Raw genomic sequence first — 20,003 nt, forward strand, 5'->3', positions numbered from 1 at the left:
GAGTTACAAGACAGTGTTCTGAATATTACCTTTAGACTGTTGGCAAACCATGCATTTTTGAACGTACTTTTGAATGTCTCTTTTAATAGAAGGTCAAAAATAACGTTCTTCAACCAAAGCTATTGTTTTATCACGTCCAGAATGTCCACCAAGGCCACTGCCATGTAATTCTTGGATGAGATGAAGACGTAGAGAACATTGTGGAATACATAAACGATTTCCTTTAAAGAGAAACCCTTCTTGAATAAGAAAATCATCAACACTTCCTGTTGAAGAACCACACTTGTCCCAAAGTTGCTGAAATTCTTTGTCTTCACTATATAAATCTTTTAAGAAATCAAAGGCTAAACTCTCATGTTTAAGAGTAACCAGAAGATGAGCTCTCCTACTCAAAGCATCAACAACTTGATTAAGTTTCCCACTTTGATGTTTAATGGAAAAAGTATACTGGTTACTAGTAGATAACCATCTATCATGCATTCTATTGACCTTTGCTGAAGTTTTCAAAAACTTGAGAGCTTGATTATCAGTATTGACAACAAATTCACTGTGAATAAGATAAGGATGCCAATTCTTAAGAGCTTGAACAAGAGCAATTAATTCCAACTCATAAGTAGACCACTTCTTCCTTGTATCTGAATTCTTTTCACTATAGTATGCAACTGGATGTCCTTCCTGAGATAACACAGCACCAATGCCAACAACAAAAGCATCACAATGAATCTCAAAAGGTTTATCAAAATTTGGCATGCAAGAACAGGTGCACTGCACAATTTTTCCTTAAGAATATTAAAGCTCTTATCTGCTTCTTCAGTCCACTCAAAAGTATCACACTTCAAACAATCTGTCAAACCAGCTGCAATGGTACTAAAGTTTCTCACAAATCTTCTATAGAAAGAAGCTAACCCATGAAAACTTCTTACTTCATGAATAGATGTTGGAGTAGGCCAATCCAAAATTTCCTTAACTTTAGAATCATCCACAAAAATACCAGTATCCGACACAACATATCCCAAGAAAGTGACCTTGTTTGTAAAGAAAGTGCACTTCTTTAGATTCACATACAAAACATTGTCCTGCAGTGCCTGAAAGACTTGAGATAAATGTGAAATATGCTCTTCTTCATTGTTGCTAAAAATCAGTATGTCATCAAAATATACAATGACAAACTTTCCAAGAAAAGGTTGCAGAACTTGATTCATGAGGCGCATAAAAGTACTAGGAGCATTATATAATCCAAAAGGCATGACTAACCAATCATATAAAACTTCTTTTGTTTTGAAAGCTGTTTTTCATTCATCACCTTCTCGAATACGTATTTGATGATACCCACTAAGTAAATCTAGCTTTGTAAACACTTTAGCACCCGAAAGCATATCTATCATGTCATCAATTCTTGGTATGGGAAACCTATATGGTATAGTAACTCTGTTTAATGCTCTACAGTCTATACACATACGACGTCCACCATCCTTTTTTTCTACTAAAAAGGCTGGACTAGCACAAGGACTTTTGCTAAGTCTTATCAAACCTTTTTGTAACAAGTCATCAACCTGACCTTGTAAAATCTCATATTCTTTAGGACTTAACCTATAATGAGGTTGATTAGGAATAGAAGTTCCAGGTATAAAGTTTATCTGATGTTGTAGATCTCTTAATGGAGGCAAAACATTGGGTAATTCAGTAGGAAATAAGTCATTGAAAGAAGATAATAAAGGTTGTACCTTGTCTGGAATTTCCACCATTGGTTTGTCAGCTTCATGAGAACTCAAAGAATGATTTGGTTGTAAAGAATGAACAATGGTAGCAACTAGTGCATTTGTCTTCTTATCTGATGGTTCCTTGACTGAATTAGAAGATTGTAAAGGCCATAGAACTTTAGTAAACCCTTCATGAACAAAGGTATACGTATTCTCATAGCAGTTATGAACAACACAAATATCATACTGCCATGGTCTTCCCAATAATAAACTTGCTGCAGTCATGTTAATAACATCACACAAAACATAATCTGAATACCCAGGGAAAGAAAACTTCACCAAACATTGATGATTAATTTGCTGAGTGGAAGAGCTGTTTATCCAACCAACTGAATACGGTTTTGGATGAAGAGTAACAGGTAAACCAAGTTTCTCAACTAACTTTGCAGAAACTTAGTTTTCTGTACTTCCACTGTCAATGATCATAGTGCTTTCTTCAATGAAACAATGAGATCTTAAAATATTATGTCTCTGAGTAGGACATGGTTCAGTGATTAAAACTGGACGAATCATCCCAAGAAAATATGCATCATAAGTCTCATGTTCTTGAAGATAAAATAATTCATCATCTCCTAATGCTTCTTCTTCTTGTGTTTCATCTGAAGTTTCATTAATGTAAGCATGGAATTTGCGACAATCACTAAAAGAATGGCCAGTTTGGTTGCACTTGTTACATTTATCTCCTTAAAATTTTGAATAATGGTTAGAGGATTTAGATAATGGTGGAAAATCTTGTTGAAACTGATTACCTTTAGTATTGTGAACAAAATTTCGTTGTGGAGGAGGCTGAGGTGGCTTAACAGTTGAGATATGCATTTTAGGAGCAGGTTCTGAAGGAACAGAAGTAGGTTGTTGTAGCTGATATGGTTGGTTTGCAATTCTGTCATGTGGATCAACAAAGATAGTTGATCCCTGTGAGGATGGATCAACAACGACTGTTTATCCCTTTTCAGCTTGGTAACCATAAGAATATTTATATGGTCTGGCAGTTTTAGAAAAGTGTTGATAACGAGCTTGACGTGGATTTACTTGTCTAGAGGTACTGAGTACACGCTTTTCAACTCTAATAGCTTGTTGGATGGCTTCAACCATTGTAAACACGGACTGCGTCAGTCCCTGTTGAATTAAATTATTCAAACCAACTATAAAACGTGCAACTAATTGCTCTTCAGTTTCATTCAATTGGTTACGAGCAACTAAAGCATAGAACTCAACAACGTATTCTTCAACTAATCTGTCCCCTTGTCGACAGTTCTGAATCTTAATAAAAAGTTGTTGCATATAATCTCTAGGTAAGAATTTATCTCTTAATAATTGTCTCATTCTTTGCCATGTACGGGTTTATGAGCATTGCGTCGATCTTCACCGAGTTTTTCCCACCAAGCTGCAGCTCCACCTTTTAATTTATAAGCTACCAGTTTAACTTGAGAAGATTCCGGAACTTCCATGAAAGTGAAAAAGGAATCGACTTCATAAAACCAATCCATCAAGTCTTCAATATGTAAACCACCATGAAAACTAGGTATATCAGCCTTCAACTTATATTCTGGTAAAGTTCCATAAGGATTTATACCAGATTTTAATCGTTTTTCATCAACCCATTGTTGCTCTTTGAGTTCTTGAGCTTTGTCATCTTCATCATAGTTGAGGGGTACGGTAATCTTTTTTTTGTTAACATAACCTTCCAAGGGTTCCCTGTGGTAAAAGGTATGGGAAACATTCTCAGGAATATTATCATTCTGAGTAAAAGAAGGGTTATCTTTTTGTGTTTCATCTTCTTCTTTTTCGCCAGATCTTTGGTCCCCTTCTGTATCATCGGTTAATTTAGGCATCACCAAGTCACCAAAACCAGCATGTTTCCATAATTTGTCTAAACAATCTCCATGCACAACAAGTGCAGATTTTAGAGAATTTTTAGCTGAATCAAGCTTGGTATCAAACTTGGTTTCTAAGGAACTAAAAGACGTTTCAATTTTGTTGCAGAGCTTGGTTTCAGGTGTTGCGCTGAGCTTGGTTTCAAGTGTTGTGACAATGGCATCAATTTCAGTTGGTGTTAACTTGTCTCCCATTGTAACGAAAAGTAGGTGGGTGAAAAATTAGGGTTTTGAGTTGTTGAAAGGATCTGTTTCTAGATAAAAATCTAAAAACTCTGTATCTCATACCAACTAGTGTAGCACAGAACATGGGTAACAGGGATAGGTTTAAGTTTCGTCAGAAACTTAATAGAAAACTGATTCTAGGATCAAGATTCTAAGATAAAAGATTGATAAACAAACTTGATAATAATATTGATAATAAGATGTGTCTTGTAAACAAGAGTTCCAGCCTTTATATAGACTTACATGAACTGAATAAAGGAAAGAGTTAGACGAAAACTAGAAAAGGAAATACTTGCGAAGCAAACTAACTTAAACTGACGTAAGGGATCAACAGTCATAGTTGATCCAACGTAAGGGATCAACTGTCATAGTTGATCCAAAAGCATGAGGTCAACTGTTACAGTTGATACAGAAGAAAAGGATCAACAATCATTGTTGATACAGAGAAAGATGTACTACATCAATATTGGTGTCAACCAATATTTCGCCATAATAAACTTAAGACTATTTTTTTTTTCTGATCGGTAAAGAGAATTATTGACCAAAAAAAAGAGGGTATAAAAGGCTTGTACCACCCTCAAGAAATACAAAGAACCCTCTGAAATTTTACTTGACATAGAGACTGTATTGACAGATGGCAACAACAACTTAATCGGATATATTGTTTCTCCCTCAAAGGGAAAGATATCAAAATCAGTTGGCAAAGCAAAACGACGAGAAATTTGTTTTCCCAATATGTTCCAAGAACCCCCAAAACGTGATGATTCAATTATTAAAGCTTGATCCAAGTTATTAGTATATGTGACTGTGACTGCCTCTTTCTCTTGATTCTGATTTGATGCGATATAAACTTTTTCTCTTGATTCCTCTTTCTCAGGGTCAAGCAAATAATCGATTTCGTACTTTCCAAACAACACATCTTTGTTTCATTTTTCAAGCAGATGGCTGTTACAGGATAAAAATCAAAAAAACACAGCAAGGAACCACAAGGATTATCATTATCAGTCCACATTAGCTCTAATGATCTTGATTTCTCATGATACTATATGATAGAGTTCCTTAGAACTTAAAACCTGATTTATTGAAATGAGAACGCTCAATCGTGCTTACACAGAGAGATTTCTTACAGCTTCTATAGAGCAAACAAACAAGAGGGAGATAAAGAGTCACACCAGTAACAACAGACTTGATAAATGAGCAACGGACGCGTGTGTGGTGAAGCGAACACTGAGCTATTACTTAATGGTGCAAGCATTTTTTTTTTCTTTCTTTTTTTTGATAAAATGGTGCAAGCAATAAGCCTGGAATGTGTTTACTTAGGATTTGGTGGACGACTGTTTGCAGAAGAAACCCTTGAACCCCATTCCAGCAATTCTTTGCTTGTATCATCCTTGTGAACTATAATCTCAATGAAACACAAGCAATCCTTCTTAACTTCAGTTGCAGTCTCAATAGCTTCCACCAGATCTTCCTCGCATTGAACCTGTAGTCATCAAACAGGGTATAGAAGTAACTTTATGCCCTATTAACAGACACGCATTGTTTAATATCAACACAAGCAAACTATAAAGTTGATATCCCAATGTAAAGCCAATACACGTACCTTGGCAGTCCAGCAATTTCCATCGCCGTTATGAATAGCATCAACAAGCGCAGTGTAGTTCCAGTTTTTGATCACATTGTAAGGTCCGTCATGGATCTCCACTTCGATGGTGTAGCCACCATTATTTATCAGAAAGATGATGGGGTTCTGCTCACACCTCAACATTGTTGATATATCTTGTGCAGTTACCTGGAAACTTCCATCACCAATACAAGCAATCACTCGCTTATCCTTTGCAGCCTGTGCATATCCAAGTGTTGCACCAACTGACCAACCAATGGACCCATACTGCATTTGGAATTCATACCTGCAATGAGAACCCCACCATTTAGGGATATATGATTAGTGGGTAAATTCTAAAAACAATCAAATATAGAGAGAGCAGATAACAAGAATAAGATGTGCGATTTTCTCACCCGCACCCTTCGGGTAATTTCAGTTTCTGGCAGTTAAACCAGGAATCACCCGTTTCAGCAATCATAGTATTGTCACCGGATATCATATTTTGAATGTGTTTGAACAATATATTTGTTGGCGCAATGCGGAAATGTGATGGGTTTATAGAAATGATTTTGAAAGAGAGGTTGGTTAATTGGAAAGTGAGGCTTTGATTAATATGAAAATGAAAATGTTACAAGAGGTTTGTGTAGCAACTTTGGCTTCCACTAGTTGTTTACAAGGAGGCACTTTGGCTCTTACTCTAACTCTAGCTCTCACTCTACTACTTGGTTACTCACTTGAGTTTTGGATGACCACAAAGGCCAACATTTGCTTCTATTTATACTACTTCATGACCAACTACTAAGAATACTCTAGACTTGGAAATCTCTAGAGCTAATTGACCTAGATCATTCTAGAGAAAGAATTCTCTAGATACACATGATGGAAAATGTCTTAGAAGACTCTAGAATGGGCTTGCACTCTTTTTATCTTAGAAGAGTCTAGATATCTCTAGACTGGGCCTATGCATTGAGATATGCCCATGGGAGTTATAGTTAGCTATCTAGATAATTCTAGATTTACCCATCACAATTATCAAATGTTTTTAACACCCCCTCTTAATTGTGATGTTGAGCTTATCTCTAAAATGATTGAATTTATCCACCGTGACTGCTTTTGTGAAAATGTCCGCATTTTGTTCTTGCGTCGGACAGAATTGGAGCTCGATTTCCTTGTCTTCTACAAGCTCTCTGATGAAGTGGTGTCGTAGCTCTATGTGCTTCGTCCTTCCGTGGAAGACTGGATTTTTTGTCATTGCAATTGTAGACATATTGTCACAGTAGATAGTCGTCGGCTGCATTTGCCTTTGTTGTAGGTCGGTCATTATTCTTCTTAACCATACCGCTTCACATGCTGCACTTGTTGATGATATGTACTCTGCTTCGGCTGACGATAATGCCACCGTGCTTTGCTTTTTAGAACTCCAAGAGATAAATTTTGTTCCCATACAGAAAACATAGCATGATGGGCTCTTTCGGTCATCAATAGAACCTGCCCAATCGCTATCTGTGAAGCCAATTAAATCATTATCTTTTTCTCTTGTATACTTGATGCCAAAATCCTTCGTTCCCTTGATATACCGAAGAATTCTCTTTGCGGCTGCATAGTGTAACTTGCTTGGCTCGCTCATAAACCGAGAAACAATACTGGTTGCATTGACGATGTCTGGTCTTGTATTTGTTAAGTAGATCAGTGAGCCGACTAGACTTCTGAATAAGGTTGGATCAACTTTTGTCGCTCCATAATTTCTTACCAATTTCTCATTGGTACCCATTGGAGTTGCAATTGGTTTGCAATCCATCATGTTGAACCTTTTCAGTAAGTCTTCCGCATATTTTTCTTGAGAAATGAATATTTCTTCTGGAGATTGTTTTACTTGAATCCCAAGAAAATATCGCATAAGTCCTAAGTCTGTCATCTCATATTCTTTCATCATCTCCTTCTTAAAATTTTCTGCCATCTCTTGTTTTGTGCTGGCGTAAATTAAATCATCAACGTAGAGACAGACAACTAGGAAATCCGTACCTTGTTTTTTAATGTAGAGGGATGGCTCACTTGTACTTTTCTGAAATCCATTATCTCGGAAATACTTGTCGATTTTGCTGTTCCATGCACGCGGTGCTTGCTTCAGGCCATATAGTGCTTTCCGTAGACGATAAACCATTTTTTCTTTTCCTTTTCGGACATATCCTTGTGGTTGTTCAACGTACACCTCTTCTTCAAGTTCTCCGTTCAGGAACGCTGACTTTACGTCCAATTGGTGGACTTTCATTTTGAGTTGAGCTGCCAAGGCTAACACCATTCGGATTGTTTCCATGCGAGCGACTGGGGCGAATGTCTCGTTGTAGTCGATTCCTGGTTGCTGGGAATATCCTTTTGCAACTAGCCTTGCCTTGTGCTTCTGAATCGAACCATCTTCGTTGTATTTTGTCTTGTAGACCCATTTCAGACCAATTATTTCTTTGTCAATTGGCTGATTAACAAGCTCCCATGTCTTATTTTTCTCGATTACTCGCATTTCTTCGTCCATGGCGTCTCTCCATTTTTCTTCTTTTGCCGCTTCCTCATATCTTTGAGGCTCTAGTGCTATAAATGCACAATTAGATATTTCATAAATATCTCTTAGGGAACGCACCTTTCTAGGTGGGGCACTTGCTTCCGATGAACTTGGACTTTGTTGTGTTGGACTAGGAGACCTCGGGCTTGCTGGTGGAGTACTTTCTTCCTGACGTGGCTGATCTGGCTCTTCTTCGATGACTAGTGGAGACTCGTGGTTATCTGGTTCATCATTCCAATCCCAAGCTTTGAATTCATCTAAGATAACGTCTCTTGATATTACCAGTTCATTTGTATCTGGCTTTAGAAGTCTATAGGCTTTAGACTCCTCGCTATATCCGATGAATATTAGCTTTTCTCCTTTTTCATCAAACTTTTCTCTGTGTTGAGATGGAATATGTGAATATGCAACGCAACCAAAAATTCTGAAAGAAGTTACCTCGGGCTTTTTCTTATGCCAAGCTTCATATGGAGTCTTGTTGAGAACTGCCTTTGTTGGAGAAGGTTAAGGATGTAAACCGCCTTGTGACTGCTTCTGCCCAGTAGTTAGGTAGCTTCCTTGCTTTTAGCATAATCCGAGCCATTTCCACGATCGTACGATTTTTCTTTCCGCGACGCCGTTTTGTTGTGGAGTGTATCGAACGGTTAGCTCCTTCTTAATTCCATTTTCTTTGCAGTAGTTGATAAACTCTTTTGAAGTAAATTCTCCACCACGGTCTGTACGGAAAACTTCAATTGATGGCCACTTTGTTTCTCTGCCAGCGCCTTGAATTCTAGGAATTTAGTGAATGCCTCGGACTTTTGCTCGAGAATATACACCCACATCATCCTGGTATAATCATCCACGAATAAAAGAAAATATCTTCTGTTGTTGAGTGAGGTTGTTCTTGTCGGACCGCAAATATCGGCGTGCACCAATTCGAGGGGCTTGTTGCTCTCCACGATTTGTTTGTAAATGGAAGTCTATGAAACTTCCCAAGAATACAGCCTTCACATATTTTATCTCCACCGATGATATTGGGAGACCAATTACCATGTTATTTGATTTAAGAACCTTCAAGGATCTGTAGTTTAGATGCCCGTATCTCAAATGCCATAGCTTTCCTTCGTCAATATGGTTGGTACTCATTGCACAATTTTCAATTGATGACATAGATAGGGGAAAGACAAAATTTCCTGACATTTTTACTTTTGCCACCAATTGATTATTAATATCATAAATTGTGCATTCTCCGTCTTCGAAATGTAGTAAGTACCCTTTTCTTATAAGTTGTCCAACACTTAATAAATTTTGAGCTAGGCCAGGAACATAAAGAACATCAGATATGTATCGAGTTTTACCTGACCTTGTACGTACGGATATGACTCCTCTTCCTTCAACATTCTGGAACTTTCCATCTCCAAGTTTGACTGGCGGAATCTCTTGTTCCTCCAATTTTACGAAATATTCTTTGTTTCCTGTCATATGGCTGCTGCATCCGCTGTCGACGTACCATATACCTTGCGATTCTTGTTGCGAGGTGAGGCAGGAATAGAATACTTGATTCTGAGAATTGTTTTTCTCGGAATAGTTTGCTTCATTAAGCCAACAATCTTTCTCCATGTGATTTAATTTATCACACTTGGTGCACTTATACTTGCAATCTTCAGTTGCATGTCCAAACTTTTTGCAAACATTGCATCGGAGATTTGAGGAGTTATTTTTTCCGTACCTTTGATTGTTGTTTCTATAACCTCCTTTTCTTTTTCCACGTCCGCGGTAGAAATTTCTGGGTCCTTGATTTGACGTCGACCCTTTCTCGTACTGCGAGTTGGATGACGATCCCCCTCTGGAGCTTTCTTTTTTGGCTTCTGTATTTTTCTTCTCACTGAAATTTATTTTTGATTGAAATGCCTGCTCCAATGGTTGCTCCGCGAACCTATTTATTCTTTTCTCGTGCGCCTCGAGTGAACCCATTAATTCATGTACCGAGAGAGTCGATAAATTTTTTGATTCTTCAATGGCAGCGACGATATGATCAAATTTGAATGGTAAGCTTCTTAATATCTTTTCTACCACTCTTTTATTTTCAATGGTATCTCCATAACTACTGATTTGATTTACTATGCCAGTAACTCTTGAGAAGAAGTTCTGGATAGTTTCATTTTCTTTCATAAGTAAATTATCAAAATCTCGCCATAAATTTTGTAGTTTAATGGAGATTACCTTTTCTGATCCTTGGAATGCTACTTTGAGAATATTCCAGGTCTCCTGTGAAGTTTTTGCCACCGAAATTCGAGGAAAAATAGCTTTGCTTACGCCCTGTTGTAGAAACAGTAATGCTTTAGCATCTTTCTTCTTATTTTCCTTATACTCTTTTTTCTCTGCGTCCGTCCATGACGACAGAGTTTCTGCCGACTCTGGTACTTTATAACCTTCTTCTATAAAATCCCATAGGTCTTGTGAAATGAATAGTGTCTTCATTTGTAGACTCCAATAATCGTAACTCTCACCATCAAAAATTGGAATTAGACTTTGGGCATAGTTGAAACCTTGAATATTTTGGTTAATTGCCATGAGTAGAGTTTTAGGATTACTGGGTTAGGTTTGCTCTGATACCAAATTTGTTGGCGCAATGCGGAAATGTGATGGGTTTATAGAAATGATTTTGAAAGAGAGGTTGGTTAATTGGAAAGTGAGGCTTTGATTAATATGAAAATGAAAATGTTACAAGAGGTTTGTGTAGCAACTTTGGCTTCCATTAGTTGTTTACAAGGAGGCACTTTGGCTCTTACTCTAACTCTAGCTCTCACTCTACTACTTGGTTACTCACTTGAGTTTTGGATGACCACAAAGGCCAACATTTGCTTCTATTTATACTACTTCATGACCAACTACTAAGAATACTCTAGACTTGGAAATCTCTAGAGCTAATTGACCTAGATCATTCTAGAGAAAGAATTCTCTAAATACACATGATGGAAAATGTCTTGGAAGACTCTAGAATGGGCTTGCACTCTTTTTATCTTAGAAGAGTCTAGATATCTCTAGACTGGGCCTATGCATTGAGATAAGCCCATGGGAGTTATAGTTAGCTATCTAGATAATTCTAGATTTACCCATCACAATTATCAAATGTTTTTAACAATATTAACCCTCAATTTCTCTTTTGGGTAACTCTGACGAGGAAGACCTTCTGGGACATAAATCCTGTGGTAATTATCATATGCAGTTGTATTTTTCTTAAGTTTCCTAGCGAGTGCTGGTAAGAATTCCTTCATCAAAACACATCCAAAGGCAAGCCCATTAGCAATCACAACCCGATCGGGTTCCACGATAATCGCCTTCTCCTTCTTGATAAGTAGGGAGTACCCCACGGAGCTATAGTCATTAAAAATTGGTCCAGCAAAAATGTAAGCATCAGCTGATTCTACAAGTTCAGCACAGAAAGCAGTGCTTACTGCACCCCAGTAAGTCCCAATGAAATGTGGATGGGTCTCCTTCATTAGTCCTTTCGCTGATGGCATCACTGCAACTGCATAACCACAGGCATCTGCTACTTCAAGAAACGCATTGCAAGCCTTGGCAACCCTAAGTTTTGGCCCAGCCACCATCACTGGCTTTACTGCCTTATTCAAGAACTCTGCTGCAGCATCCACTGCTGCTTCCAGACCAGTACTATTACTCATCCTGCAAACCCAAAAACCCCCCAAAAAACATAAACACCTAGCAACTCTAGCACCCTATAATCTAAAAACACTAGTAACCAAAAGAAACAAATCATGGTTATAAGTGACATTAGAGATTATTACTTGGGTGCTAAGAAGAATGGAATAGGATCTTGACTGAACATAGGATGTGATATGGCAGACAAATTGCAACTGATACTGATATAAACAGGTTTGCTTTCTTTCAAAGCTGTCGAAATCGCAGTATCGATTTTTTCATGTGCATCTTCCAAGATGTTAACAACCGCCTACTTGACAAAGAGCAATCAAACACAAATATTATTATCACCTAATCAGAAACACAGACCAAATACGTACATTGAAAAATCAAACAAATTCATATATACCTGATAACAAGTGATGGTCTGGAAACAACGAAGTTCTTGACTAAAATCAGGCAAACCAATAGTATGATGTAAGATATGATTAGTACCATAATCATTAGAATTAGGACCACCCACAATACAGATAATAGGCAAATTCTCACTATAAGAACCAGCAATGGCGTTTAAAATACTTAACCCACCAACAGTAAAAGTAACAGCACAGGCACCAACACCACGTGATCTGGCATAACCATCAGCAGCATAACCAGCATTAAGCTCATTACAACAGCCAACTAATTTCAATCCAGGTTCAGCAATAAGATCATCAAGTAATGTCAGATTAAAATCACCAGGTACTGCGAATACATCACTCACGCTAATTTGTACTAAACGTCTTGCTAAATATCTTCCTAATGTGCATTCAGCTGAACGTAATGGTGGTGTTATGCTTTTGATGGTTGATACATGATTTGTAGCTAAACAACTCACTACTCCAGTTATAGGGTTGCATGTATCAAGAGAACCAACTTTGAAATCCATTCTTTGAAAGATGAATGGCTCGTAGCTAGTGAATTTGAGAAATGGGTTTTAATGGATAGGAGGAGATAAATGTGTAAGAAAAGAGAGAAGCGATAGAAGGGTATTTATGGTGGAATGAGATTAGTGCGGTGTGGTTTTAGTCATAACATGACACTTCTTCATTTTTTATGCAAAAAATCAACATGAACCCATGCTAAATCTATATTAAACCCTATTGCTATGGATATTTTCTAATCCGCAGAATCACCATTAACTAATAAAATGTATTTAATTAATAATTCAGTTAGGGGTAAATTTTTCATTTTATTATTGTTTTTATCTGGGTCATCACAATTAACCATATTCGTATGTAAAATGATTGGTTTTGACCTGTTAAATTATAAAGCATTTGAGCAAACTGAGCAACTTTTTTTTCCAATAATAGCCAACTTCACTGAAGAAGTTCGAACTCTGACCGTTCCCAATGTGTCAATATTACACATTTATTATTTATTTTCTATTGGTTATTAATTTGGATTAACTATATAATTGGTTCTACAGGTTGGACTTTCTAAGGCTGCTACATGATGAAGCCGAAAAATTATTTATTTCCCATTTCCATTATTGCTAAACAATAATAATTAAGTAATTTTCCGTAAGATTTTCTGCATGATAACACGTCGGCCACAGCAAAATCCGACGAGCATCCGTGTCAGTGCTTTTGACCCGAACATCAGCTAGTTTGTAGAATTGATATCGGTGTTGTGCATTTTTAATCAATCTTTTTTTTTTCTTCTTCCTGTGGAACAGTTAGTAGTGCCTCAATATTTCATTGATAATACATAATATTACGTCCACAAACCAAAAAGCATAATTTATACGATAATAACGATTTTTGAACTAATAAAATCGAGAACAAAATTGTGCACTATGTATATGTATAAACCTACAACGAAAGTGAAATTATTTGATTGGTTTTCGTCATTTCGTTTGATCAACCCAGGTCACCTGATCTTAAAATGGCCGGTTAGGTAAATACTTAACCGGTAAAAGCATACTGGTGAGATGGTAAAATTGCGCTCCAGGACTCCATATGGTGCATGAGAACGGAGCACATGCTCTAAGTTTCCGACGGTAGAATGCTATAATTGCGGTCTGGCTAGGATAGAAACCGAGCACACATGATCCTGACCTAAGCGAACGAAGGTATCAAGCAAATTAGTGTTTGCAAGCAGAATTCAGCCGTTTTTAACTTTTTGTATCACTAACGAGGATTCCTACCGTTTAAGGGGAGAGATTACTCTACCATCCTGTCATATTCTAGTTACATACTTGCGTATCACTAAAATCATGTGACATGTCTTCCTTCATTTTATTTTATTTTCTTGACTGGATATTTTTATTGGTGAAGACAAACGATGATTAGTTTGACAGAAGAATAGGACTGGGCAGTCATACATTAAAAATCATTGATTTTGTATATATTACTCAATCTGTACTATTTTTTTAACCGTCTTTCTCTTCTTAATGTTGCCTCTCTGCATTTTTTAACACAGCTTGAATAATGCGTGAAGTTCTTTCAAGACTTGACATTTCATCTTGGACACCCCGAACACGGAATATCATCGGCAACAATTAATAAACCAACTTTCGGGTTAAGGCCTCTCTTAACTGGCAAGAATTTCTTTGAATTAATTTGTTATCTCCGCTAAAAATATGAAGGAAAGAAATTGTATTGGATTGTGGAGAAAGATATATAGAGCTGCTGCTATAGAAACTCAAAGATAGAAATTAGAATGTTAACTAGCTCGCCAAAATGAAGTCTTTGCAAAGACCTTCTCCTGCTGATCTGCTAAGTGTAAAAAAACATGAAGTGAGATTTGCACCCCAAAAATCTTGGTACAACAACAACTAAGTGTCTAACCAATTCAATTGTTAGACACTTACGACATCCGATTACTTACTAGCTAAGTAAGCGTGTTAGAACTTAATTTTCAAAATACCAATACTAGATTAATTGTTTTAGTTTACAAAGTCTTTGTTGATCTCTGAATCGCCCAAAAGGCGATTTTATTTTAAAATGATACGTATAATGGTTTCCCCATGTCTTGTAGGAAAAATCTCAAAAAATCTCGATGTCGTTTGGTTTACATTGCAAGGGGGGAACAGTGTACATTAAGTGTCCTTGTTATGTCATGAATCCAGTGGACGTAGTTTAATATGCACGTTAATTGTAGTTTCAGAACTTGGAATTACTAATGATAGTCGTATTTTAATTTAGGATTTATGTTAAATTAATCCTTCATATGAAACTCATGCTATTTTTTGCAATTAAAAGATGCAAAATGCCTTTTTTATATAATGGAAATATAAAGGATGATCGGATCTGTATCGACATAACAGATGCTGACTTGATAAAATAAACCGCTGACGTTCTTAGATTTTGATATAGAAAGCAAATCATGAGAAGATCTATAAATTATAGATAATTGAACGGAAATATTTACATGATTGCATATACTATTGATAAACAAAACCTCACCTGTTTCTCTAAGAACGTGCTTTTTTTAGGAGAAAATATTATTATTTTTTTGAAGGGAAACACAAGAAAGAGAAAAAAAATGTCAAATCAAATTGCAAATAGTCTAAAATTGGTCACTTTCTTTTCTTTCCTCTCTGAGGATCGGCGTTACCACTGAGCTAACTCAGTGTTCATATTTTCTCATCAAAATCTCTTCCCTAAGCCTTTAATCTTCTTCTTCACTCATGTCTTGTGCTCTATTCATCTTTTAATCATTTCATTTTAATTATAACATGTTTTAATTTCGATCTCTTCTAGTTTTTTTCTCATTTTATTTCATTTTTCCCTCTTTTGCCGTCTTAGTTTCGCTATTCTAAAATATGTCACTAATCTTCGTTGTTTTCTCTAATATGTGTTTACAAATTGGTTTATCTCCAATGAGGTTTGCCTTCTTATGTGTTATGATCATGGAAATTTTCCGACCAAGCTGTTTATCGTTTGGTTAATGAAATCTGTGTGGAACTCAATGGTGCAGGGAGGATAACGAATCGCTTCAGCAACAACTCACTGAGCCAAAATTTTAGTAAATCCCGCGTCTAACTCCATTCAAAAATTTTGAATTTCAAAATCAGTAAAACCAACCATATCCTTAGGTGCCTGATTTTTCTCTGGTCAATAGCCATCTATAATACTTACCTTACTGATGGAAACATAATCATATTCTGTTTCAATGAGAATAGCCTAAATATACGGTTCCTTAACAACCAAAAATATCCTAGTATGTTTCTCTTTCCTATATCAACTGCAAGTCAATCTCCGAATTCCATTATCAATCACTTTGTCAAAGAAAACATGGAAGAAGAAAGCTCAACTCAAGTAAGCGATTTGGTTAACAAGTTTAAGCAGGATGTATTGGATCTGGGAGACATTTCTGAAATTGCTGATTTCAGTCAAGCAGCAAGCACTAAAGTTGATGAAGAAACAAAATGGGAGGCTAGCGCAATCGGAAAGATACTCTCTGAAGGAAGGATGAAAGCTGATACAGTGGCTAAGCATATTGGTTTTACATGGCCATTTATGACTGTTGAAGATGTAAGAATCATTGAAGCAGATCCCAACATTATGATCTTCAAGTTTAATGACTGGAATCTGTTAAACAAGGTTATTGATGAGAGGCCATGGAGCATTAACAGGAATCTTCTTGTTGTACACGACTACATCCCAGGCATGATATACACAGAAAAACATTGGGGATTTCAGCAATTTTGGATTGTTCTTGAAGCACTAATGCCAGAGCACATGAATGTTGCAGTTGTAACCAAAATAGGAGAACTAATGGGTGAAGTCATTGCCATTGAACCCAAAGATGCAATGCAAAATGGTAATGATCCAGTCAAGGTGTGTGTCAACATAGATCTCACAACACCTTTGAGAAGGGGAGTTAAGGCTGTTACCAATGCTGGTCTTTCACGCTGGATAAAGTTTTTCTATGAAAGGAAACCAAGTGGAATCTGTAAAGAATGTTATGTGATCCAGCACTGCAAAGTAGCTTGTAAGGATGAAAAAATATTTCTAGACAAAGATCATGAGAAGCCCTACTACTTTGGGAATGTCAGTCATGTAAGAAAGAGTATAGCAATTACTTCAGCAAGCAAAGCTCCAGCATCAAAGAAGAGTGGAAAAGCAATAGTGAAATCTGCAGTTTTTGTTCCCCCAAAAACTGGTGTAGCGGTCAACTTAGATTTTTTTACTCAACAAGGAAACCAATAGCAGTAATAATGAGGAAAATAGGCTTGGCAAGAGGCAAAGAGGAGAAGGAAATCAAGCTCATAATGCTACTGACAAGTCTTCTAGCTCCACCAGTACCATTGAAAAATCTCATATTTTTCACCATCATACTCGATTTCACTAATTATCCTGCATCCAAGTTTACTCAATTTTAATAGATCATACTCTACTCTAATAGTTATTCCAAATTATATATTTAAGTTTACATTATATCGCTGGATCATAATCAACTCAATTAGTTATACTCGCTTTCATTAACTAGCCACAAATTGCATCCAAGTTTACTCAATCTACTATAACATACTCAACTCTACTAGTTATCCACAGATTATATTAAAGTGTACTCAACTTTGCTAGATCATAATCAACTCTGCTAGTCATCCAAAAATCGTTTCCAAGTTTACACAATTTTATGATCTAGCAGAGTTGATTATGATCTAGCTTGAAATGAGAAAGAAAAATGAACATTTCTTTTTCTTGTTTTGATAAGACCGAAGAGGTGGAAAAATGGGACACGTCTCACTTTCTAAGCCCCCTTGTGCAGCTCACACGTTTGGTAGAAGACATCATTTCTTTGTTCAACTTCCCGGCTTAAGTGATGCGACCCATAAATTGTTGGCTTGTTAGCACACAAGCTCCGACTTCTTTGGCATTGCAAGCCGCAAGCACCAATTTAGCTTCTAGGACATTAGTTCTCGGGGCGAACGAATTTCACTTATAATTCCTGTAAAACCTCTAAGACATAGTTATTAGCGGGATATCGAGACCTAGGTAGTATAAATGCGGGTATAAAAGTGTCGCACTTGCATTCTTATCAGATTTCCTCACACGTACATTTTGCTAGTCCCGAGCAAAACAAAACAAAATCCTCTCAACAGCTGGATAAGAGGGGTTAGAGATATGCGCTCAACAGCTGGATAAAATAGGAGACAGGGGTATCCGCTCTACAGATGGATATAGTAGGAGAAAGGGGAATCCGCTCTACAGCCGGATAAAATGGGAGAAAGGGGAATCCGCTCAACAGCTGGATAAAATAGGAGAAAGGGGAATCCGCTCTACAGCCGGATAAAATAGGAGATGGGGATATACCCAAAAATTTATTAGATCATACTCAACTCTACTAGTCATATTTATTACCTCAAATACCGAAAGGAAAATAAATGCACGTTTAAATTTTGATTGAGATGAAAATATGCATTATATTCAAAAACTATCTTAAAACTACCTCCGAGTTTACTATTTTTATTACAAGATCGTGTTCAACACTACTAGTTACCCACTAGTTGCATTTAATTGAATCATAATCATTTTTAAAGATTATTCACCTATTGTATCTAACAAAGTGTAATTTTACTCAATTTCACTAGATCATACCCAGTTTCACTAATTATCCTAAAATTACTTCCAAGTTTACTATTTGTATTACAAGATCGTGGTAAACTCTACTAGTTACCCAATTGCATCTAATTGAATCATATTTTACTCAATTTCACTAGATCATATTCACTTTCACCAATGATCAACCAATTGCATCCAATTTTACACCATTTTACTGTATCATATATTGACTTTCAACAATTGTGCACCAACCACATCTAGTTGAGTCCATTTTTTCTCAACTTCACTAGATCATAATCACTTTTAATAATTGTTCACCTATTGCATCGAATTAAGTATAATTTTACTCAATATCACTAGATCATACTCACTTTCACTAACTATCCTAAAATTACTTCCAAGTTTACTCATTTATAATACTCACTTTCTCAGTTTCACTAGATCATACTCGATTTCACTAATTATCCTGCATCCAAGTTTACTCAATTTTAATAGATCATACTCTACTCTAATAGTTATTCCAAATTATATATTTAAGTTTACATTATATCGCTGGATCATAATCAACTCAATTAGTTATACTCGCTTTCATTAACTAGCCACAAATTGCATCCAAGTTTACTCAATCTACTATAACATACTCAACTCTACTAGTTATCCACAGATTATATTAAAGTTTACTCAACTTTGCTAGATCATAATCAACTCTGCTAGTCATCCAAAAATCGTTTCCAAGTTTACACAATTTTACTATATCATACTCAATTCAACTAATTATCCACCTATTGCCTCCGATAAACATCAATTTTTACACAATTTAACTATTTCATACGCACTTTCACTAATTATGCACAATTCCATCCATTTGAATGTTACTCATTTTCACTAGATCGTTTTCACCTTCAGTTATTCTCCACAAATAACATCCAATTTTACCGGATCATGCTCACTCGAACATTTTTTTTAACACTTTATTTTCAAATAGTACCAAAAAAATAATTAATAGTATTTGTTTTAGAAAAAAAAATTAAACTGATACCGAAAGGAAAATAAATGTACGTTCAATTTTTAATTGAGATGGAAATATGGATTTTGTGTAATCTTGATGGAACATGAAGATATAACACATTTATTTTCCCGAAAAAATACTGATATTGTAACAGCATATATTCATTGTTGAGAAAAAAATCTTGTTATTTTATTTAATTTCCGAAATACTAATATTAAATATACTCTATATTGGGAAATATTATCAAAATAAGGAAAATACCAGCAAAACCCACTTATTAATTTTCCCCGCCAACAAAATTCCAATTAATGTTGAATAATTATTTTCCTTACCTGGATTTCTGGTCAGGTTTACAAATCTCTCCAATATAAAAGTAAAAATTCAAAATTTCCCAAAATTGAAAAACATTAATATGGCGCCCTTAATTCCCACCAAAAATTTCACGAAAAATCAAAATCCCCTCCACATATTTTTACATTTCTTGAATTGGACCATTTTTTCACCTCGGAAAACCAACATTCTCCCCTAGCATATTTTTCTCCCATATTTTAGATTGACCACGTCTAGGGGATTCTTTTCTTATTATACCCGTTTTTTACTAAAACCTAAAACACCAAACACCAAACAAAAAGAAAACCAGGAAGGCTTGTGAAGCTATTCTGATGAATATGAATATATCTTCCCCATGAAAAATTATTTACTTTAATAAAAAAATCAATCATTTGATGATTTGCTCTCATGAAGCTTTATATCATTCTCTTCTGAAAAATTCACAC

The 20,003-nt window shown here is 36.1% G+C and overlaps 1 protein-coding gene across 1 annotated transcript; it reads right to left on the minus strand.

The window, feature by feature from the left end:
* Positions 1-5,079: 5,079 nt before the first annotated feature.
* Positions 5,080-12,592, minus strand: LOC113340209 (pyruvate decarboxylase 1-like). The gene is made up of 6 exons (XM_026585415.1): positions 12,074-12,592; positions 11,811-11,974; positions 11,152-11,688; positions 5,879-5,992; positions 5,463-5,769; positions 5,080-5,342 (listed from the first exon to the last, which is right to left on the minus strand). Exons 1-6 carry the CDS (start codon positions 12,590-12,592, stop codon positions 5,172-5,174), a joined length of 1,812 nt encoding a protein of 603 aa, XP_026441200.1. The 3' UTR covers positions 5,080-5,171.
* Positions 12,593-20,003: the final 7,411 nt, after the last annotated feature.

Source organism: Papaver somniferum, unplaced genomic scaffold (assembly GCF_003573695.1).
Source record: "Papaver somniferum cultivar HN1 unplaced genomic scaffold, ASM357369v1 unplaced-scaffold_21, whole genome shotgun sequence".
NCBI lineage: Eukaryota > Viridiplantae > Streptophyta > Magnoliopsida > Ranunculales > Papaveraceae > Papaver > Papaver somniferum.